The sequence below is a fragment of the Tetrao urogallus genome (assembly GCF_951394365.1).
Source record: "Tetrao urogallus genome assembly, chromosome: 21".
In the NCBI taxonomy this organism is placed as follows: domain Eukaryota; kingdom Metazoa; phylum Chordata; class Aves; order Galliformes; family Phasianidae; genus Tetrao; species Tetrao urogallus.
Genome location: NC_136834.1, coordinates 547,704 through 568,678, shown reverse-complemented (window position 1 = coordinate 568,678; position 20,975 = coordinate 547,704). Strand labels below are relative to the sequence as shown.

Genomic DNA, 20,975 nt, shown 5'->3' with positions numbered 1-20,975 from the left:
CAGCCCCTGGTTTCCTTCCCTCCCTGTGAATGCAGCCTGGCATACCTTCAGAAACAGCAGTGGCTGGAAAGGCAGCCAGGGCTCTTTTTCAAAGCCCCATTGTTCCTCGCTATGATTTAAGCAGAAGTACAACATGAAAAATTTCCCCAGACTTGCAGAATCACACACCTTCAATGGTGTTTTCTGCAGTGAGTCACAAACAGCTGCTGCCTCATTCAGTCCTCACCCAGAAGTTTGTTCACCTGAGACAGGCACATGCATTCACCCAAATGAAAGGCGTGAGAAGCGTGTAGGAGCAAGCAGAGGCCACCTCTCACCCATGGACAGCCCAGACCTCTCTCTAGTGTTGCATCTCACTGACTCCTCCCAGCTGCAGTTTGGTGCTTTGTTCCTGATTAAATTCCCACTATTGATCCAAAAATGCAGTAAGGAAAGGGCTCGGGACAGGCTGAGCCAAGCAGAGGCACTCACAAGCCCAGGGGCACTCAGGGAACCCTCCACAAGCTCTACTAGTGGTTTTACCAGCACTGTCTCCTCTGTTCTCTTGCAACAAACACAGAGAGGCAATGTTGCAGCAGAATTGCATCCTCAGCTGCAAGTGCTGCAGGAGGTTGCAGTTCAGCACCTTTCACCTTTCTGTCACCAGCTCCATCCCTATTTTACACAGGATGGGCTGCTCAGCTCTGCAGTGGTACCTTGCCCTATCTCCCTGCCTGCAGCACAGAGAGCACCACAAGGCAATGCTGGATATGCTGCACTTGCTGTAAGCCTTTTGCTTGTTGGAGATACAGAAAGAACAGGCAGGACTCTACAAGATGGGCAGCGCACAGTTAGGATGGAGAAGTAGGCAAACCTTCAAAGAGCAAGGTGGCAGGAGAGGCTAGAAGAGGCATTTATGTTCACTGAACAGGATCCCTCTACCCAGCAGAAATGTGCTGGCACAGAGCACCAGCCCTCTGTGACACACAGCTGTCATTCAAGCAGCAAGTGCTGGCACCCAAAGGAACTGCAGCAGGGCAGCAGAGCTACAGGGCACAGAGGGTCAGCAGGCTTTGCTGGAGAAGTGAAATCCTGTCAAAGTCCAACATAAGAAATCACAAGCTGCAAAGGACAAAGACAGCAGACCTCACCAAGTCCCCTTGTGCATGTACATCAGCTTACAATTCTTAATGATGGGAAACAGATAAAACTGGGGCAGGAATACCTTCTCCCCAGAGGAGCACAAATCACAGGCGAAAGTCTCTGATGTTGCTGTAATTAGCACTACGGCAAAGACCATGCAGTAATTAACTTTCTCCCTTCCAAGTTAAGATTTAATAACATGCAGTAAAATAAGACCTGGGGTGGTAAAACATGCAGAGGGAAAAAAAAGAGACACCCTATCAAATTAGGCACTTGTGACTTGATAAGGAATTAATTATACCCTGGTCTGATAATAACAACACATTGCTTTTAATTTGCCCAGTGCTCTAAGTGAGGGAGGGTGAGCTGGGAAAAGCTTCTTCCAAAATCCTACGCTGACTCTGAGAAGATTTCTGCCAGACACAGAGAAGCACAGCAGGATGGGGCTGGGCTGATGGCAGCGCTGCAACGAGAGAAGCCTGGTGCAGTGATGAGCTGAGGGTGACCTGGGAGAAGCCAGAGCTGCAGCATCCCCATCTTCGGGTCTCAAGCCAAGCACCAAAACCTCCTCTGCTGCAGGGCAAGGGCCAGGAGGAGCCCTACTTGGTCTGAAATGAACAAATCCACACTAGAAAGGGAACAAGGAACAACAGACCTCATTGCATGTGACCTCGACCACTTTTCCCATGCCACAGGGCTTCCTAAATGTGTGTTGTAATAAGGGCCAAAATCCAGACCTGAAACTGCCACACACAGCCTCAGTGAGGTATGCCACAGCCAGATGGGTAGGACATATTTTATAACACAATCAATCTGCCCCAAGCATATTTGCTTTTTGCCCCAAGTCCTTTTGAAATTACTCCATCTGATATCATCTGCCTCTTGTTAAAGCTTGGCATAAGTCAAAGAAATAAGTTACTTGATTACTAGAAAATCCAGTAAGACTGAATTCAGAATTAGTCTTACTAAGGCAAAGAGCAAGTACTGGCAGCATCAGCATTTTCATTTCTTGGTCTCTTTCCTTGCCCTGCCTTTGGCAACACTCAGGCGCTGCCTGTCCTCAGGCATCAGCTCTGTTCAGAGGTCCTGTACAGCCAACACACTTCGCATCATTTGGTGAGGCCCTGGAAGTTGGGCTCTGTGCACGGGGGGAGCGCTGCCTGCTGGCTCAGCAGTTTGTCCAAGATGTTTATTTCAGCATCTCGTCGCTCAATGTCCTCGAAAGGCGTCCAGGACATGTCGTGCTGCAGCTTATAGGCACCGAGAAACTCGTGGGGGCTGGTCCCCCACTCCTGGAAGAGAAAGGACAGATATACATTGCTACTGGGTTTCCCTTGGAGCTACACTGTGCTGATAGTCGCAGCCTCTCTGCCCAGGCTGGCTTGCCCCACCACCTTCCAGGCACTCCCAGCTACACAGATGTCCCACTTTCTAACCTAAAAATAAGAGTAACTACCCTGAGTCTAAAACCAATCAAGGCACAGTACAGTGCTGCTGACACAGGGAAGTCTGGGGACACAGTATCACCTTGCAGAGCTCCTCCACCTTGCTCACTGCTGTTTTCTCTGTAGTCTTCACCCTGTGCATTAGAAAACGGGTTGCCTGCAAGGAAGACACCTCCAACACTAACTCAAGAGGAGAGTCACCCCCACTTCCCATAGAAACAAAACACCAAGCTGCAAACCATCTCAACCCCTGGGCTAAAGCACCTGAGAAAATTGCTGCCAACAACTACAGCAGACAGGGAAGGCCCAGGGCATGTCTGCATTTCTCTGCTTTCATAAAAAGAACAGCAGAGACTGAACTGAGGTCGTCTACCTGTCAAAGACACTGCTCACCTTAGATCAGCAGATAACTCAGATCAAGAAACCCAACCGAGCACAGGTCTGTGAATGGCTCCATCAAACCAGTGCTTTTGTCAGAGTTCCAGAAGCGCCCAAATACCAGAAATTGTCTCTTCCCCTCCCTGCTTCCTCAGAGGCTGCTGCCACACACCTTAGGAGACAGGATGGAGAAGTACTTTTGGCCACTCTCCCTCCTATACAAGTAGTAAATGTTTCCTGGCTTCTTCACTAAGTTGCAGGCCACGTGGTGCAGATCAGCATCCCTGTTAGCATCTTCCAAGACCTGAAAACAAATTTAAAATTTCCACACTTGAAATATAACTGATTACTTACTTCTTACACACACACTTCTGCATCTCAGCCAGAGCCCACAAGGCTCTGCCTTCCCAGCACAGCTCTTGCTTCATCCCACCGCTTGCCCCAGGAAATAGATGCTTTCCAAAGAGGCATTTATTTTCTTCAAGTTTCCTCTGCCGAGCTGCACTCTGGGACTCCTGCAACCCTCCACAGATGTGCAGATACCTCCAAACAGCAGCAAACTCTTCACAACCCCAGGTTTGCCTCTGCCCCTGCCCCCACCATTGGCTGGAGTCTTTCCTTTGCCTCCACGCACAGTCAGACCCTGGGGACTTCCCTGCTGAAGTAACCTGGGGAAGGCACAGCAAGCACAGGGGAACTCAGCTCCCCAGCTGCAGCTCTTAACAACCACATGACATAATTGCCTTGATGACAGTGGGCCAGCTGCAGTGACCAGCAGGTCCCTTCTCACTCCATAACTTGTTTTTGGTTCTATGAGCACACCTGTAGGGCTGAAGACAAAATGCAAGAGAACAGCTGAGCACTGCTACGTTGACAGCCAGGATCAACTGCTCTGGCAACTGAGCTGGGACCAACTCAAAAGCTGAGACACACCCAAACCTCAGAGCAAAGCTCATCTTCTTCCAAGGGCTTGGATTCACCTCAGAGCGACCATCCAGAGCCACACTGTCACCCTGCTGCTCCAGCTCCTCCTGGAAGCACACCCTACAGTGACAGGAGTTTTCTGTCACCATCATAACTGACATCCCAGCCGCCATGGGCTGACCACCAGCTCTCACCCCTCCTTTAAAAGGACTCGGCACACCTGACAAAAGCCCCCAAAATATCCCTCGTGCTCCCAGTTGATACCAGACAGGGAACTCTGGCTGTCATCCCCCCGAATCTTCTCTACTTGGCTTCAGGCAATGACCAGCCTGCAGCTTCTCCCAAATACCCAGCAGCCAAGTAAAAGCAAATCTTTATCCTTGTTTCCTTCCTGCCACTGGATGCATCCTCACCTTCCGAGCCTGCTCCTGCAAGCACCGGATCTGCTCAGCAATGACAGTCAGCTTGTTGCAGGCGTTGGCTCGAACAAACTCATCTGCCTGCAAGAGACAGAGGGGTTGATGAGGATGAAGGCAGCCAGGGTCCTATGGACATTTCCACACTGAGGAAGCAATGGCTGCAGCCTTGCATTAACGGAGGTCTAACATGAGGTGCACAGGCAGCTGAGCCCCCCGGTAATCCATAGCTGGTGGGGGGACACCACAGCATCTCCAGACAGCTGGGTACACAGATGCAGACAAGGGGGAAGCATAGTGGGGAGGAGATGGGCAGCAAGACAGAGGTGAACCAAAAGAAGTGGGATGCACCAAGAGAAGGCAGAAGGATCTATGGGGAGGTGTTTGGAGGGGCTAGAGAAGGGCAGGAAGACATCCTGGGAGGCACTGGTATGGGAAGGAAAGAACTGAGGGGAAGAGCAGAACATACAAGGATGCACTGGGGAGAACAGCAGGAAATACTGAAACCCAACAGAGCATCCACAAGGTTCCTTCCACCCTGAACCATTCCTACCAAGGTGGTAGGCAGCAGCACACAGCAGGGGCAATGGGGCATACAAGGATGCAGGATACACTGGGAGGTACTGGGATGGGCAGGGAGACACTAAGGGGGACAACGAGGCATAAAAGGGTGCACTGGGGGGAGCAGCAGAAAAGACTTGGGGCACTGAAGCCATGGTGGGACCCACTGGAGAACAGCACACAGCGCTGGGAGGCACTGGAGCACCTGGGGCGGCAGGGCAGGAGGACAGGGCAGGGGTTGGAGATGCATGATGTGCCAGGTTCCTCCAACCCGAGCCTTTCTGTGCTCCTATAACGGCGAGAGGCACCGGCACGGAGCGGGGACAACACGGCGGTGCTGACTCGGGGCGCTGCCGGGAACCAGCAGGACACCGGGTGCCCGCACGGCCTCAGCCCCGGCCCAGCCGCTTCCCCGGGGGACCGTGCCCGGCCCTCACCTGCTGCACCTGCCGGGCCAGCGCCACCAAGTCCCCCGGGTCCCCGACGCGTGCGGCCCGCCCGGCGCTGCCTTCCACCAAGGCCAAAGCCAGGCCCGCACCGCCACCACCGCCATCCTCCCCTCCTATGGCCGCCATAGCCCGCCTCGCCCCGCCCCTTCCGCTCGAGGCGGAACTTCCGGTGTAGGCGTGGTCACTCAGCAGGGGCGTGGCCAAAAGTCTTGCTGGCGTGCGGTGTGGGCGTGGTCGTGAGCAGCGGGCGTGGCCACGGGGGGGGGCGTGGTCTGGCGCGGAGCCGGGCGGCCGCAGGCTCGGCCATGGCGCTGCTGCTGCCGCTGCTGCCGCTGCTGATCTGGGCGGCGGAACCGCCGGCACCGCTGGGACCGCCGGAGCACTCCGAACCCCCGCTGCCGGCCGAGCCCCCGGACGCGCTCTTCGCTGCCGGCGCCGAAGCGTACGCGCGGGGGGACTGGCCCGCCGTGGTGCTGCAGATGGAGCGGGCGCTGCGGGCCCGCGCCGCTATCCGCGCTCGGTCGGTTCGGTGCCGCCTGCGCTGCGCCAATGCCACCGCGGCGGTACCGACGGACGGACTCGAGCCGGCTCTCCGTGATCTGCTGTTCTTCCGGGGGCTGCTGCGGCGCGCGGCCTGCCTCCGGGGCTGCGGGCCCACCCAGCCCTCCCGGTACCGCCTGGGCGAGGAGCTGGAGAGAGAGTTCCGCAAGCGGAGCCCCTACAACTACCTCCAGGTCGCCTACTTCAAGGTATGGCCCCGAAGGAGATGAGATCCGGGAAGGGGGGGGGGGATATCGGGGAGCGGCGTCCGAGAGGGGTCCGGAGGTGCGATTCGACCGCAGCGGAACCCGCGAGCGGAGGGGCGGGCGGGAAGGAGGCGGGCGGCGGGGATGGGAGTGATGCTGGGGGACGGGGAGGCGGCCCGGGCCCTCCTCCCATCCCTCCACTGCTCCCCCCGCAGTGCCACGTCGGGGCCTGGCTGGGGCCTGCCGCACCCGAGGCGTGGGGGGGGAGAAACCGTCCACACCCCCATACCTGCTCAGTACCGGGACCCCCATACGCGGTACTGGGCCCCCACTCCCGGTGCTGGGACCCCACACCTCATATTGGGACCCCACATCCAGTACTGACCCGGTATGGGGGCTGGGAGGCAATGTGCATGTTCAGGATAACCCCAATCCTTTGTGTCTGAGCTCCAAAAACTGGGGTCCCTCACCACCCCTCTGCCCTCCCGCAGATCAATAAGGTGGCGAAGGCTGTGGCTGCAGCCCACACCTTCTTCGTGGCCAACCCCGAGCACGTGGAGATGAAGCAGAACCTGGAGTACTACCAGATGATGGCAGGCGTCAGGGAGTCCGACTTCGCTGACCTGGAGGCCAGGCCCCACATGGTGGGTGCCCCATCCTCATGTTGGGTTTTACCCCAAAATTGCATTTTCTTAGCTGGGAATGTGGCAGCGCTCCTAAAATACCTGCCCAGGGCTGTGTGTGGGGAGGGGGAGATGGGCTGTGGGCTTAGCAAGCACACAGCACTGCTGTGTGTCCATGTGGTGAGAGGTGTCCCTGGGACCAGTGCTCTGAGCACATGTGGTGCCCCAGCCCTGCAGACACCCAAGGTCAGGGCACAGGGCTCTGAGCGCTGATGGAGCTGTGGGAGCAGCAGGGTTGGACCTGATGGTCTTAAGCATCCCTCCCAGTAACGCCTGCTCTATGATTGTATGAATGGGCGCTGGGCAGCTTTGTGCTCACAGCTCTGCCTGGCTCCCTGCAGACAGAGTTCCGCCTGGGTGTCCGGTTTTACAGTGAGGAGCAGCCGGCTGCTGCTGTCCTGCACCTGGAGAAGGCACTGGAGCAATACTTTGTGGCTGACACAGAGTGCCGTGCTCTCTGTGAGGGGCCCTATGACTATGAAGGCTACAACTACCTGGAGTACAACGCAGACCTGTTCCAGGCCATGACAGGTGAGAGCGCCTGTGCAAAACCCTCTGTGAGGGGTTGGGACCAAAATGCCCTATGGGTGTGCACACCTCTCATCCAGACCCAGGCTGCCCGGAGCTGTGGGTGGCCCAGCCCTGGAGGTGTCCAAGGCTACAGGGACCCTGGGCAGCCTGAGCTGCTGAAGGGCATCCATCCCATGGCTGGGGGTTTTGATCTGCGTGATCATTAAAGTCCCCTCCAACTTAAGCCATTCTGTGATCCCCATAGATTTCACTAGGAGGAATGCTGCCCAGGTCCCCCTCCCCATTTCCAGAGGGATGTGGAGAACGGGTCACCTGGGCACGGGGCTGGGAGGCTGAGACTGACAGGAGGAACACGTCCTTTATGGGATGTCACACCAGTCATACGGTGGTGGGGGGCCGTCCCTGGGGGTCTCCAGTGCTGCAAGCTGGTGGCTGGAGTGGGGACCCTATGATGTCTCATCCACCAACCAGCTCTTCGATGACTCCAAGCAGTGATATGGGATTTTTTCTCCACCAGATCACTACATGCAGGTGCTGAGCTGCAAGCAGGGCTGTGTCACAGAGCTCGCCTCGCAGCCTGGCCGGGAGAAGCCCCTGGAGGATTTCCTGCCCTCGCATTTCAACTACTTGCAGTTTGCCTACTACAACAGTAAGCAGCTCGTTGCCCCATCCTGCAATGGCCAGGACTCCTGGCACTGCTCACATCAACACTGACATTGTGCTGTGGGCAAAAAGGCTCATGGACAGCAGTGTGCCTTAGGAGAGCTGTGTCTTGCTGCCCTCTGTTACAGTGAGCCTCCCTGCTGCTCAAATGCCAAATTCCTGTGCAGCTTCACTACAGCCTAGAGAGGCATTTTTTTTTCCTGCCAGCTTTCTGCCTCACATCCAAACAAAAGAGGCACTCTGGCCCTCCAGGAGAGTTTGTTATAACCCAGGCAAATGGATATTGTCTTTTTTTTGCTCTCCTTGTTAGAAGAAAATTGAACTATTTCTTTGCAAATTTCCCCAGAAGGATTAAAAAACAAACAAACAGCCAAGGCTGAACTCCAGGAAGACTGAAAGGATGTAGTACTGTAGATGAAAGTAGGTCAGCGTGCTTAAGTGGCTGAAAATTGCAGGTTAGCATGGAAATGGTTGGGTGTTACTGTCTGGAAATGGGCTTTAAGATACATTTTCCAAGCATGAAAACTCCTCAGCCAGCGGCACTGATTGCTGCTGAGGTGAGAGAACACCTCACACTGTTACTTTCCCTTTGTGGCAGCAGTTGTCTTTGCTTCAGAGTATCTGCCCCTGCTTAGAGCGAGATCCTTCGCAGATTTGAGCTTTCTCTGTTGTTTCTCCTCTGCATCCCCATTTACTCTGTTCCCTATCAAATTCTCATCATCCTCCCCAGTCTCTGCTCCAGCAGTGGATTGTGCCTGTGCCAGAGCTGGGCACCAGCAAGGCAGGGAGAAGACATGCTGTAATGGTTCTGTTTCTCTTTCCAGGTGGGAATTATGAAAAAGCAATTGAATGCACCAAAACATACTTGCTCTTCTTCCCAAACGATGAGGTGATGAACCAGAATTTGGCCTATTACACTGCTGTCCTGGGAGAAGACCTGGCCAGGCCCATTGAGCCCCGAAAGGTGGGTGACCACAGGGACGACCCAGCATAGGATGGATTCTGTCCTTTCAGAGCTCCGAGCCCTGGCAGAGGTTTTGTGGGCTGATCTGGGTTGGGTTGCAGTGGGGACAGCAGGTGGGAGGGCTGCCCTGACCCACCCCTCTGCCCCTGGCCCAGGAGATCCAGGCATACCGCCAGCGAAGCCTCATGGAGAAGGAGCTGCTCTTCTTCAGCTACGACGTCTTTGGGATCCCATTTGTGGACCCGGTGAGTGGCACTGCAGCAAGGCTGGTGGTAGCTGGAGAGACGTGTCTGCAGGGAAGGGGGATGTGGTGTCAGAGGCAGGTCCTCATCCAGCTACTGATGCTGTCCCTGTGGCTGTAGGACACGTGGACGCCTGAAGAGGTGATACCAAAGAGGCTGCGAGAGAAACAAAAGTGAGTGTTTGGCCAATTGCCACTGGGGGGGGGGCAACCAACGGGGGCACCTCTCTGCCTTCCTTGGGCTCAAGGCAGCAATTGCAGAGGGAATTACCTGATGCTGGGGCTGGGAGAGGCTGCTGGAGGGCAGAGCTTGGTCCTTGGTCACACCAAGCAGTTTGGGGTAGGGCGTGAGGGCTGCACTGAGATGACACCTTCACACCTCGGGCTTTGTCAGCAGCCCTTAGACACAACTTGTCCTGTCCTTGCCTTGGCATGCCTTCTTCCCGACTTGGGGACAGTGGGGCAGTGGAGCTGATGGCCACTGTGTGCCCAGGGTGGAGCGGGAGACAGCGGCACGCATCTCCGAGGAGATCGGCAACCTGATGAAGGAGATCGAGACGCTGGTGGAGGAGAAAGCAAAGGAGTCTGCAGAAATGAGCAAGTTCATCCGAGAAGGTGCGGGCAGCTCCGGGTCCTGGTGCCAGCCCAAAGTCCCTCAGCGCCGCCCCAGTTCCATCCGTACTCCCTCCTGATCCCACCTGTGCTGCAGGCGGCCCCTTGGTGTACGAGGGAGCCAGCGTCACCATGAACTCCAAAAGCCTGAACGGGTCTCAGCGCGTTGTGGTGGATGGAGTCCTGTCAGCTGAGGAGTGCCGGGAGCTGCAGAGACTCACCAACGTGAGCACGGGGATGCGGGGATGCCGAGGGGTCGCATCCTGTGCCTCAGAAATCAGGTGGGGTAACGTTGGCTGGGCTTTGCAGGCAGCTGCCTCGGCAGGGGATGGCTATCGTGGGAAGACATCGCCTCACACCCCCAGTGAGACCTTCTATGGTGTCACCGTCCTGAAGGCCCTCAAGGTTAGCGTGGCTGCGGGCGCCTGGGGCTGCTGCCCTGCTGCAGCTGAGCCCGCGTTGCTGTCTGTCCCCCACAGCTGGGCCAGGAGGGCAAGGTCCCCCTGCAGAGCGCCCACCTCTACTACAACGTGACGGAGAAGGTGCGGCACATGATGGAGTCCTACTTCCGCCTGGAGGTCCCGCTCCATTTCTCCTACTCACACCTGGTGTGCCGCACAGCCATCGATGGTGAGCACGGCCCCGAAGGGCTGCTCTGCAGGGAGATGCAAAGCGCCTTCACCCTCTGCCCAGGACCCTTTCTGAGAAGGAATTGTTCCTAATGTGCAGGCTGCACCTCACGTGGTGTAGCCTGAGGTTGTCCTGCCCTCTTGTCCTGTTGCTATTACCTGGGAGCAGAGGCCAACCCCACCTCATCCCAACATCCATACAGTGTTTGGAGACAGACCCTGTTCCCATACGGACAAAGTACTGATGCACAACCTCTTGTTCCACCCTAGAGAAGCAGGAAGGCCGGAGTGACAACAGCCACGAGGTGCACGTGGACAACTGCATCCTCAATGCGGAGGCCCTGGTGTGTGTAAAGGAACCACCAGCCTACACCTTCCGGGATTACAGGTACCGAGGTGTCCGTGGGGCTGAGCTGCCCTTCAGAGGCTGTTAAGCTTAGCAGCCCCCAGGTGAGAATCAGGGCAGAAGGGCAGCCCAGCTCAGACTCTCTTGCCTTGGCCTCTTGCTGTGGTGGTGGGTCAGGGTTTGGGTGCTGGGATGATGGCTGTCACCCTGTTCCCTACTTTCTTTAGTGCCATCCTCTACCTCAACGGGGACTTTGAAGGAGGAGCTTTCTACTTCACAGAGCTGGATGCCAAGACGCAGACTGTAAGTAGCTGTGCTCCCTGGAGCTCCACGCACAGCTGCCAAGCTTTATTCCATCCCTGGGGAAAGTGCTTTGTGTCAGTGCATGGGGTGAATGTGGGTTTGGGGCTGGCTCTCCCCGTGTCCCAGTGGTGCAGCAGAGTCTTTTCTCGCAGGCAGAGGTGCAGCCCCAGTGTGGCCGTGCCGTGGGCTTCTCCTCTGGCTCAGAGAACCCCCATGGGGTGAAGGCTGTGACCAAAGGCCAACGCTGTGCTATTGCCCTCTGGTTCACCCTGGACCCTCGGCACAGTGAGCGGGTAAGCACCTCACCGCGCTTCCTGGGCAGCAGGAGGGTCTTGGGGGCTGCCCTCTGTGGAAGGGTGCGACGTGAGCTCTGGCCCACAGGAGCGAGTGCAGGCAGACGATTTGGTGAAGATGCTTTTCAGGACGGAAGAGGTGGATTTGCTGCAGGAGCCAAGCACGGAGCAGGAGCCAACGGCCGCCACCAGCACTGCTGGCTTGCATGCAGCAGGGAAGGATGAACTGTGACACTCCTCATGCAGGGTCCCAGCCCTGCCAGGGCCAGCACCACCAGCTCCACGCCATTTAGGACACAGCTGCAGCCACCACGTGGCTTTGGCTGCTCAGCCCTGGGCTGCAGGCTGGGCCCTACTTTGTGGTGCAGCATGAAGAGCTCCGTGGCTCCCAGCCCTGCTGTGGATCTGCCACCAATCTTGAGATGAGCATCCAGACTTTGGGGGTGGATAGGGGTGAGGAACGTGGGGAAAAGGGAGGGATGTTTTTTAGAGTTGAAGACCCAGTGCCATGGTAGCAGTGTGGGGCTGGGAGGGCTGGAGCCACACCAAACGTGCCTTTCTGCTTTGCTTGAGCCCACTCCCCACCACAGCTATTTAAGTGCCTTCTGCGGAGGACTGGTGAATACAGGTGTCTTTTCCAAAAGCCTGGCTGTGGGTGCATCCTTGCAGCCATCCTGGTGCCCAGGCGAGGGCAGCAGCCCTGTGCTGCTGGGAGCAGAGACGCTGGCACAGCATATCTATCCATGCGCACAGAGCTGCGCTTTCTGTCCAGCAGCACTGCTGATGGGGCACAGCAGGGAGCAGAGGTCATTGTCCCATGTGCCATGGCAAAAGCCTTCTGGTTGCACAGCCTGCAGGCTTTGTCCCCAGGTGCCTTTAGGACTCCTGCAGCCGGGGAGTGGCAATGCAACCCCTGCATTAGCCCTGCAACGTCCCCAAGAGGGACGCAAAAGCTTCATGTTCGGGCCAGAAAGGACCTGGAGCCAGTGGGGGCAGTTCACCCTATTATGACACCCACTGTCGTGACTGGAGCTCTGCCCTCTCCCTGAACAAGAAGGACATTGAGCGGCAGCTGAACAGGGCAGTGAATTGTCCCCACACCATTACCATAACCATGTGGGGAATGCGAGCGCACGCTCTGAAACACCGCCTGCAAAACGCCCTGGACGAACAGGCAGAGGGGCCAGAGGGGTCAGTGCCCAGCACAGGGATGGCAGCAATGGGAGGATGGTTTCTCCCTAAGGGTTCCCTGCTCGCACACTGGTGCAGGAGCTGCCTGCTGTCCCCCAAGCGTGGAGCTCAGCCTGGGGCAGGCAGCTGGCCCCTGGCCACAGCGAGCGTGAGCTGACTGCCGATGAGATGGCGGTTAACGATTGCCAGGGCAGCCAGCCCGGCAGGAGGGCAATGCTTGGGGCAGCTGCCAGCTCCCTGCACCCAGCAAACAGCCACCAAGGCCTCCATGTCACTGAGAGCTCTGTTTCACCAAGGGTTCCATGCCACCAAGGGCTCTGTGTCATCAAGAGCTCTGCACCAATGAGAGCTCCGTGCCACCAAGAACTCCGTGCCATGCTCTGTGCCACCAAGGACTCCATGTCATCAACAGCTCCATGTAACCAAGGACTCTGTGTTACTGAGGGCTCCATGCCACCAAGGGGTCCATAGCACTGAGGGTGCCATGGCATGAAGAGCTCCATGCCACCAAGAGCTTTGTACCGTCAAGAGCTCCATGCCACCCAGGGCTCTATGACAGCAAGTAGTCAGTGCCAACATGGTCTCCATGCCATGTGGATTCCATGTCACCCAGGGCTCCATTGCACCAAGAGCTCCATACCATCAAGAGCTCCATATCACCAAGAGCTCCATGCAACTGAGTTCCATTTCAACAAGAGTTCAGTTTCACCAAGAGCTCCATCTCATGGAGGGCTCCATACCACCAAAGAACTCCCTCCCTCATGTCACCAAGAACTCCATGCCACTGAGAGCTCTGTGCCATCAAGACCTCTACACCACTGAGGCTCCATGTTACCAAGAGCTCCGCGCCACTGAGAGCTCCAAGTTCCTCTTGGCACGACCAAATGCCCGCTGCCCTGCATGCCCCCCTCCGGGCAGCACAGCACGGTGTGACACTCCTGCAACCACCCCTGCAGCAGCCCCAGGGGTCCCTGCTCCGACGACCCCGCAGGGGTTCACCTCCCCCACCCCAAAGCCTTCCCCACTGCGCTTCGACCTCCCCGATGGTCCCCATATCCCCCACCTTCCAAGTCCCCATCCGAATCCCTCTTTTTCTCGGCGGACACCCACCACCCCGCTCCGCTCCCTTACCCCTAACCACCCACCTCCTCCCCACGGCCCCTCCAGCCCAGAGGAGGGGCTGATGGAGCTCGGGGCGGGACGTGGCGGGCACACCCCCGGGCAGAGCCGGGCCGGGCCGGGCGCAGCGCGGCGGCGATGGGCGGCGGAGCACGGGAGCTGGCGGGGTACCTGGCCGCGTTGGGCGGGTGGGTGGCGGCTCTGGCTGCCGCGGCTCTGCCCCAGTGGAGACAGAGCTCGTACGCCGGAGACGCCATCATCACGGCGGTGGGGCTGCACGAAGGGCTGTGGATGAGCTGCGCCGCGCAGAGCACCGGGCAGGTGCAGTGCCGCCTGCACGACTCGCTGCTCTCCCTCGACGGTGCGTACAGGGGGCGGCGGGCATCCCTTCCCTCGGCGCTGAGCCCCTTCCAAGGAGCTGAGCCAACCCCCGTGGCTTTGAGCCAACCCCTCCCCACTTCCCAGCCCGGGTCCGAGCCCCCTTAGTGCCCTTCCCGCTGATCTGAGCCATCCTTTGGGTCCCAACCCTATGTCCCCCCCCGTCCCCCCCCCCAGGTTTGAGCTCCCCTTCCCAGCTCTGTGGGTAGAGCCTACTTTCCCCCTGAGCATCCGAGCCCAGTGCATGTCAGAGCTCTCCTTGCTCCTCCCTGGGTCTGCATCCTGTTGTGGGTCTGAGCCCCTTGGCTTCTCTTTGTGCTCCAGTCCCACTTTGTACCCACAGCTCAGAGCCCCGCTGTAGGGCTGAGCCCACCTCGTGCCCATGGGCTTAAAGCCCTCGCCCTCCCCAGTCTCTGTGGGTTTGAGCCACACGGTGGGCATCAAATTTGGGAATGGCAGCTGCACAGTGGGGACATTGCAACCCTGAGTTGTGTGCAGTGTTGGGAACTGTCGTGCTGCTGCTGAAATTGCAGCCAGAAGAGTGTAGAGGGAGGAGGAAGAGCACAGTGGGGAGGAAGGCTGAGGCCCCAGTGCTGAGAGTGAGTCAAGCTCTCCTTGTTGTGCCATGGGTCTGCATCCTGCTGTGGGTCTGAGCCCCTCGCTCTTCTCTTCCTATTCCAGTCCTGCTTTGCACCCACAGTTTGAGTCCTGATGTGGGTCGGAGCCCTGCTGTAGACCTGAGCCCAGCTTGTGCCCATGGGTTTCAGCCCCTTTGTCTTTGTCCCCAGTCCCTGTGGGTTTGATCCCGACAGTAGGTGCCATGTGGGGACATGACGACCCTAGGGCTGCACACAGCATTTGGGGACGGTGCTGCTGCTGAAACTGCAGTGAGAAGAGCAGGGAGGAAGGAAAAAGAGCGTGGTGGGGAGGAAAGCTGGGGACCCTGGTGTTGAGAGTGAGCTGAGGTGTTCTGGCACAGTGCCCCAGGCACAGGAGCTGTGAGTGACCCTACACAGTGAGGACAGGGTTAAGGATAAGGTAAAGGACGGGGTGTTAAGGTCAGGTCCGTCCCAGTGGGAAGTGACTTCACCTTGCAGTGCTGCGAGCAGCGTGTTTCCCCCTGCAGTTCACATCCAGACCTCCCGGGCTCTCATGGTTATTTCTCTCCTACTGGGTTTTTTCGGCATCATCGTGAGCGTCGTGGGCATGAAATGCACCAAGGTTGGTGAGGAGGATCCCATCACCAAGAGCCGCATCGCTGTTGCTGGAGGTGTCCTCTTCATCCTCTGCGGTAAGCCGCTGGGCAGCTGCAGCCTTTGTGCCTCTTTGATGCAGAAAAGCTCCAACAGCCTCTAACAGGAGGGAAGTGGAGCTGTTTGGCGATGAGTTGGGCACTGCTGATGCTCGGTGTTTGACACCCAGGTCTGTGCACATTAGCGGCCGTCTCCTTGTACGCCACGCAGGTCACCTACGAGTTCTTCAGTGCCAGCACTCCGATCAACGCCAGGTAGGAGCCCCCCGGGGACACCGCTTCCCTGAGCTCCTCTGCATCCCTGGGGCTGCCCTGCGTGGTAGGCGGTGGTGACACGCAGCCCCACTGCTTTTCCCATCCCCTGATGCTGTACCAACCCTCATCTTACCACAGGTACGAGTTTGGCTCGGCGCTGTTTGTCGGCTGGGGGGCTGCCAGCCTCACCGTGCTGGGGGGCTCCCTGCTCTGCTGCTCCTGCCCTGCCAAGGAGCGCCAAGGACAGCAGTACTACCGACAGTCGCAGCCTTCCACAGCCCGGGAGTACGTCTGACCCCAGCCCTGCCCTCCCATGCCCTCCCCTCCCAAGAGCAGGCACGGCCCCGGTGCTCCCACAGGACGCACAGCTCAAGGGCACCACCAGAGACTTTTCTTCTGCTGGGGATGCACCAGTTTCTCAGGAGCTTTTCCAGGTTGCAGCGCAAGCCTCTAAAACGGGCTGTTGGTCAGAATTCCCCGCATCCAGCACCACCAGGCTGCAGGGGCTGCACCTCCGCCCCCAGCCCTGCGCTACTGGGGCTGTGGGTGGCTGGGCCGTGCCCCAGTGCCTGGCGTGGGGTGCTGGGGGTGGGCTGCACAGAGGTGCTTTGTGCTGGGCCGCCCCACTGCGTGCAGCCGTCCCCGTGTGCCCCTACATCTCCCGCAGCCTCACCACCGGATTTTCCAGGGAAAGGGCTGCTGCCTAGCGGTGCTAGAGAGGCTCAGTGTCCCCGTAGCCCAGCTTTGGTGGCTTAGGAAACATTCCTGCGTTCAGGGTGCAGGTGTGCTCTGCGTGGCTGCTGCCCCAAAGCGCTATTTGTATTAATCATTCTTGATGTGAGCACACGAGGAATGAAAGCACGGCGGTTTGGCGGTTGCTGGTGCTCCAGCTGAGCTCTGCCAGCTAAAATCTGACCCGGGTGTATTTCTCACCAGGCGCAAATATGTGGCCTTGTTAAGCAGGAGAACAAACTGGTGTCGGCCAGGTTAGAGCAGGCAAAATGGGGACTGTGAGCACAAGTAATGGTTTGTTTTTACTTCGGTGCCCAGCGTAGCTGTTTCAGTTAACTCCAAGATGGACAAACCTGTGAATTTTGATGTCTCCCCACTGTTTCCAAATGCCCCTTCCCCAATAGGACCGGTGAAGGCTTTTAGGCTCAGCCGTGCTAACTGCCACCACCTCTGTGTCCATGCCGCGGCTGTTACTAACACACCAGCGCTCCATTCCTCCCGTAGATCCTCGGAAGGCCTGGTGCTGCCATCTGTCTGTCTGCTGTACGTGGTATGCCAGCTAAACCGCAGGAAACGGCACAGTGGAAATGATCCAAAGAGCCTGGCTTGGTGGTTTTGCCCTTTTTTTTAAATTACTTTATAAATCCCCACATCGCTGATTTCTCCCTGCTTTTTTTTTACGGTCTGCTTTACGCCCATATGCTGCTCTTGTTCCTGGCTAAACGTGGCCGGTTGTCCCAAAATTAACAGTCGGGGCACCACCTCCCCATGCAGGAGGGAAGCAGAATGGTCCCTGCACTGGGGGTTGGCTTCCGTGAGGCAGGAAGGACTAACAGCCATCTCTCTCTTTTGCATTGCAGACCCCATGTAAAAATATCGTCAGCCATCAGGGGAGAGCAGTGCTTGTAGTATCTGCACCATCGGGGAGACTGGTGCTTGCTTTCCCCTCAAAACACACCCCAAAGCCACTGCAGTGAGGATTGGGAAGGAAAATCGTGCTTAAAAATAGTTGTATCTGAAGTGTGTTTTTATATACAGAGTGCAGCGTTGTGTAGAAGAATGTTTTTATTCCTTGAAGGTAAACCTGCATTAACTTCTCTGTGCGACGCACACCGCGGGAGCAGCGCTGTTTGGGATTCCTATTTGTGGTGGGGGTTTTTTTTTCAGATTGTTTGTACTAAAAATCGTGAGTCGGTTGTATTAAAATATTTCTGACTACGGGCGTCCTTCTGAAGTCATCTCAGCCTCCATCCCAACGGGCCTCTTCCCATCGCTCCCATGGCAGCGCCGTGGGGCTGAGGCCTCATCCCCGGGCTGGGCAGCGGGTCTGGGGAGGGAGGGAGGGTGGTTTGTGTTTGGGCTGAAGGCTGCCTGCTGCTGGCTCCCAGGCCAGAGCCCCCTCCTCTCAGCCCGCTGGGAGGCACTTGAGAGAAGCGCGGCTGCTGAGAGCCCACCGGCTTTGAGCCGCTGTGAGGCAGAACTTTGCAGGCATGCCCAGCAGGTGCTGTCGCTGAAAGCGTGGCTTAAAAGGTTGCTTAATTTCAGCCTAAAGCACCTAAATCCCGTCTGGCTGGCCTGGCACCACACCCCTGCAGCCACGTCCTCAGCAAGGCCCTTCTCAGACCGCAGTCTGTCCGCCCAGCGCCGCAGCCCAGCCATGGCCCCCCATCGCCTCCCATTGCTCCGCTCTGCACAGAGCCCTCGCTGTGGTCGCCCTGCTGTGTGTGAAGGGCAGCCGCAGGCTTTAATCCCTTTTCCAAGAACCGGGCTGCTCCTCGCTGTGCCAACTGAGTTGATTTCTGCTTTTGCGGCACCTGCTTTTCCTTGGCACTGCTGGAGGCCCAGGGCTTTTGCCCAGCTCCCCTGCCTTCCCGCAGCCCCTGGCTCGCAGATATCTTCTGTTCTCCTCAAAGCTCTGCCACGTTGCCGCAGGCTCGGTCCCATGGCATCAGCCGCCCAGGCTGGAAGAACATAACAGAGGGGGAAAAACAGCTGATCTGCAGAAGCAATTACATGTTTGGGGGCACAAAGGCCCCCACTGTCCTCCAGACAATCCCTTGTGTGTTTTGCCCATGGCAGAGTGGAATTAAATATGGGAACGGGCTGCCAGGCTTGGGGTGGCCCGCAGCGTTGCATGCGATGCGTGGGATCCGCTGCCATCCAAACCGCTAAAAAGAGCGCTTTGGTGGCTTTCTGTCCCCATTGCCTCTTTCTTTTTATCTTACAAAACCAGTGTGATGCAGATGTGATCTTCATCTCATCTTCACTGACCGAGGAAATGTTCTTAACTATTGAAAGACTGATACATTTACCCCTCCACCTGTATCTTTCCAATGCCCAAAACATTTCAACTCAGAATCAAACAGGTGGGCTCATTTCATATACAGTAAATCCACAGATCAGAAGAGTAAAAAATAAAAACAAAACTCTTTTACACACCAGCAGTGCCTACGTGTGGAGAACATACCAGAATTTCAGCCGTTTCGTGGATATCTAAGTACCACCAATAAAAAATTCCTGAGATCTGAGTTGGAAAATGAAGGTATACAAACCCTGCTGGAAGATTTCAGCCCCAGTGCACCGCTACATGCACAGGTATGCTGGAGAAAAGTCTTGCCATGAGCCAAAATACCACGTGAAACAGGATAATGTGAAATAAAGCCACAGCAATCACTCACATCAAGAACCTGGGTGCCTCCGCAGGGCTGAGCCTCAAGAATTTGAAGGAGTGTGCAGCGCTCTGCCAAACCCCTGTAGTTCAGTACTGCAGGGGATTATTTAGAGGGGAAAAAAATAATAATAAAAGTGCCTCTGTTAAATATATCCCGTGACTTGGAAATACATACGTGGGGTGTTGTTTCCCACTGACCCACAGAGGAGAGCACAGATACAGCTGACAGCCGTGAGGCACTGCTTATGCTGGAGATGCTCAGAGGTTGCTGTAACAAGATGCTTTGCAAGAAAGCAGTTTTTCTGGGTAGTAAGGAGCGAAACTGAAATATTTGGGCGGCACGAGGTACTGAGGTGCTGCTTTCGAGGGTCAGCAAAAAGCCCACAAAAATGCCTCTGGCCAAGCAGCCACGTTTCTGAGCTGGAAACCACCGGAGAGGAGTGACTGTGCATAATGGCCTGGGAGTCCCCACACAGCCTGGAAATGGACGAGTTTTACAGGCTGCATTCAGTGCCCCTGTGAGGCTGTGTCCTTTACAGCCTTTTCCTGCATCCCTCCCTCGAGAGCTGTGAATTCTGGGGGAGCCGCAGAGCTGATCACAGCCCTCTTTGAACAGAACCCCCAGGATCTGTGAGAGGCCCCATCGAGGCGGCTTGTTTTGCTGCCTCTGGGTTGACCTCTCTGCCAGTTTGAAAGCTATGAGATGTCTTTGGAAAATGGGAAATGCTGGACCATCTCACAGCTGGGAGCCCAACGGACAGCACTAAGGGTTTTGAATTGCCCTCCCTGCAACAAGCTGCGTTCTTCCTCCTGCCACCCCTGTCTGTCTGCCTCTGCTGCACCAGAGAGTTGGAACCAACACACCTCAGGCCACTCGCCCTTGAGCACTAATTAAAAGGTGTGATTAAAGAACAGGGGACGTTTGCCCAGAACACAGAGCCCCCCACCCGGGCTGTGTTTCTCCACGTCTCCCACAGCCCCAGCTGGTTCCAACGGGTGTCAAGATGTGATGTTTTTTGGAAGCCAGTCTCTGTTTGCAGCCAATTAGCGTTTAACCACGATGCTCCCTGCTGAGCTCAGCACATAGAGCGCTCTGACATGCCCTAGAGAAGCATTAAATAGCCCAGCACAGATGCGGGCTCACAGCGCTCCGTGGGCATCGCGTTTCCATTGGGCACCTCCGCATCCCATCCAGGTGGGACTGAATCCCACTCTGGGACTTCAGATGGCCGCAACACAGTGAGGATGAGCCTGGATGCTGCGATGAAGGTAAGGCTTCCAGTTGGACTGGACTGTGTGCAGTGTTGCTGGTAGCTGGATGGTTGGACCGGATGATCTTAGAGCTTTTTCCACTCTCCATGATTCTATGATTCTGTGTTCTAGAGGAGGGCAGATGCATCCAACAAGCGCCCCCCTCACAGCTCCCCTTTGTCCCAAACATCATTAATTCCCCATAAAACACCTCCAAGCACAACAAAACCAGCAGCTCCACCACCTGCTGCAACAGCCAAGGCTCCAGCAGTAAAACTAAGCTGTTTTGGAGTTACCCAAGCGCAAACAATGACTGAGCGTTTCCTCTGGAGAAGGAATTTTTTGTTGGGTGTTTTTTGTTTTTTTTTTCCCCCTGATTTAACTCAAATGGCTGAACAGATTTTCTTCAAAGCCTGCAAAACAGCCAGGGTCTCGGGGAAGGAAGAAAGATTGCGGGGAGTTGCTCAGAAGGTGGCTTGGGATGTTTAAAAGAGCATTATAAGGTGAGGTCTGTCAGTAATAATGTCAGTAAGAAAGGGTAAAAAACAAACCCTGAGGGTTTGAACCTCTGCACACAGCGGCTGCAGTTCAGGCACTGAAGCATATGGCAGCACCAAGGCTTGGGCTGCAAAACGCACCGAAGTAGGTCTTCTCCAGCCCTTGGAGATGTGATGCCCTCCGCTCAGACCTGCTGTACAATTGCTTTCTCTGCAAAGCCCCTCAATTCTGGCAGTGATGGAATTCACACGGTTCCATCCCCTTTGCTCTCTGGCGATGCTCAGCAGCACTCAAAGGCACTGCATGGAGGCACAGCAGCCCT

At 56.5% G+C, this 20,975-nt stretch overlaps 3 protein-coding genes across 3 annotated transcripts; 2 read left to right on the top strand and 1 right to left on the bottom strand.

Annotated features, from left to right (window-relative positions):
- Positions 1-2,231: 2,231 nt before the first annotated feature.
- On the bottom strand, positions 2,232-5,421 carry LOC306954341 (uncharacterized protein C1orf50; the record flags this gene model as incomplete). The annotated part of the gene is made up of 4 exons (XM_079545420.1): positions 2,232-2,414; positions 3,118-3,249; positions 4,283-4,369; positions 5,284-5,421. 4 exons carry the CDS (start codon positions 5,419-5,421, stop codon positions 2,232-2,234), a joined length of 540 nt encoding a protein of 179 aa, XP_079401546.1.
- Positions 5,422-5,600: 179 nt separating this feature from the next.
- Positions 5,601-11,669, top strand: P3H1 (prolyl 3-hydroxylase 1; the record flags this gene model as incomplete). The annotated part of the gene is made up of 15 exons (XM_079545381.1): positions 5,601-6,044; positions 6,533-6,685; positions 7,066-7,255; positions 7,773-7,904; positions 8,743-8,882; positions 9,038-9,127; positions 9,245-9,297; positions 9,617-9,738; positions 9,833-9,960; positions 10,045-10,140; positions 10,215-10,365; positions 10,635-10,752; positions 10,938-11,013; positions 11,166-11,306; positions 11,395-11,669. 15 exons carry the CDS (start codon positions 5,601-5,603, stop codon positions 11,536-11,538), a joined length of 2,178 nt encoding a protein of 725 aa, XP_079401507.1. The 3' UTR covers positions 11,539-11,669.
- Positions 11,670-13,754: 2,085 nt separating this feature from the next.
- Positions 13,755-17,142, top strand: CLDN19 (claudin 19; the record flags this gene model as incomplete). The annotated part of the gene is made up of 5 exons (XM_079545472.1): positions 13,755-13,977; positions 15,121-15,285; positions 15,417-15,501; positions 15,640-15,786; positions 17,094-17,142. 5 exons carry the CDS (start codon positions 13,755-13,757, stop codon positions 17,140-17,142), a joined length of 669 nt encoding a protein of 222 aa, XP_079401598.1.
- Between the last annotated feature and the right edge of the window lie 3,833 nt (positions 17,143-20,975).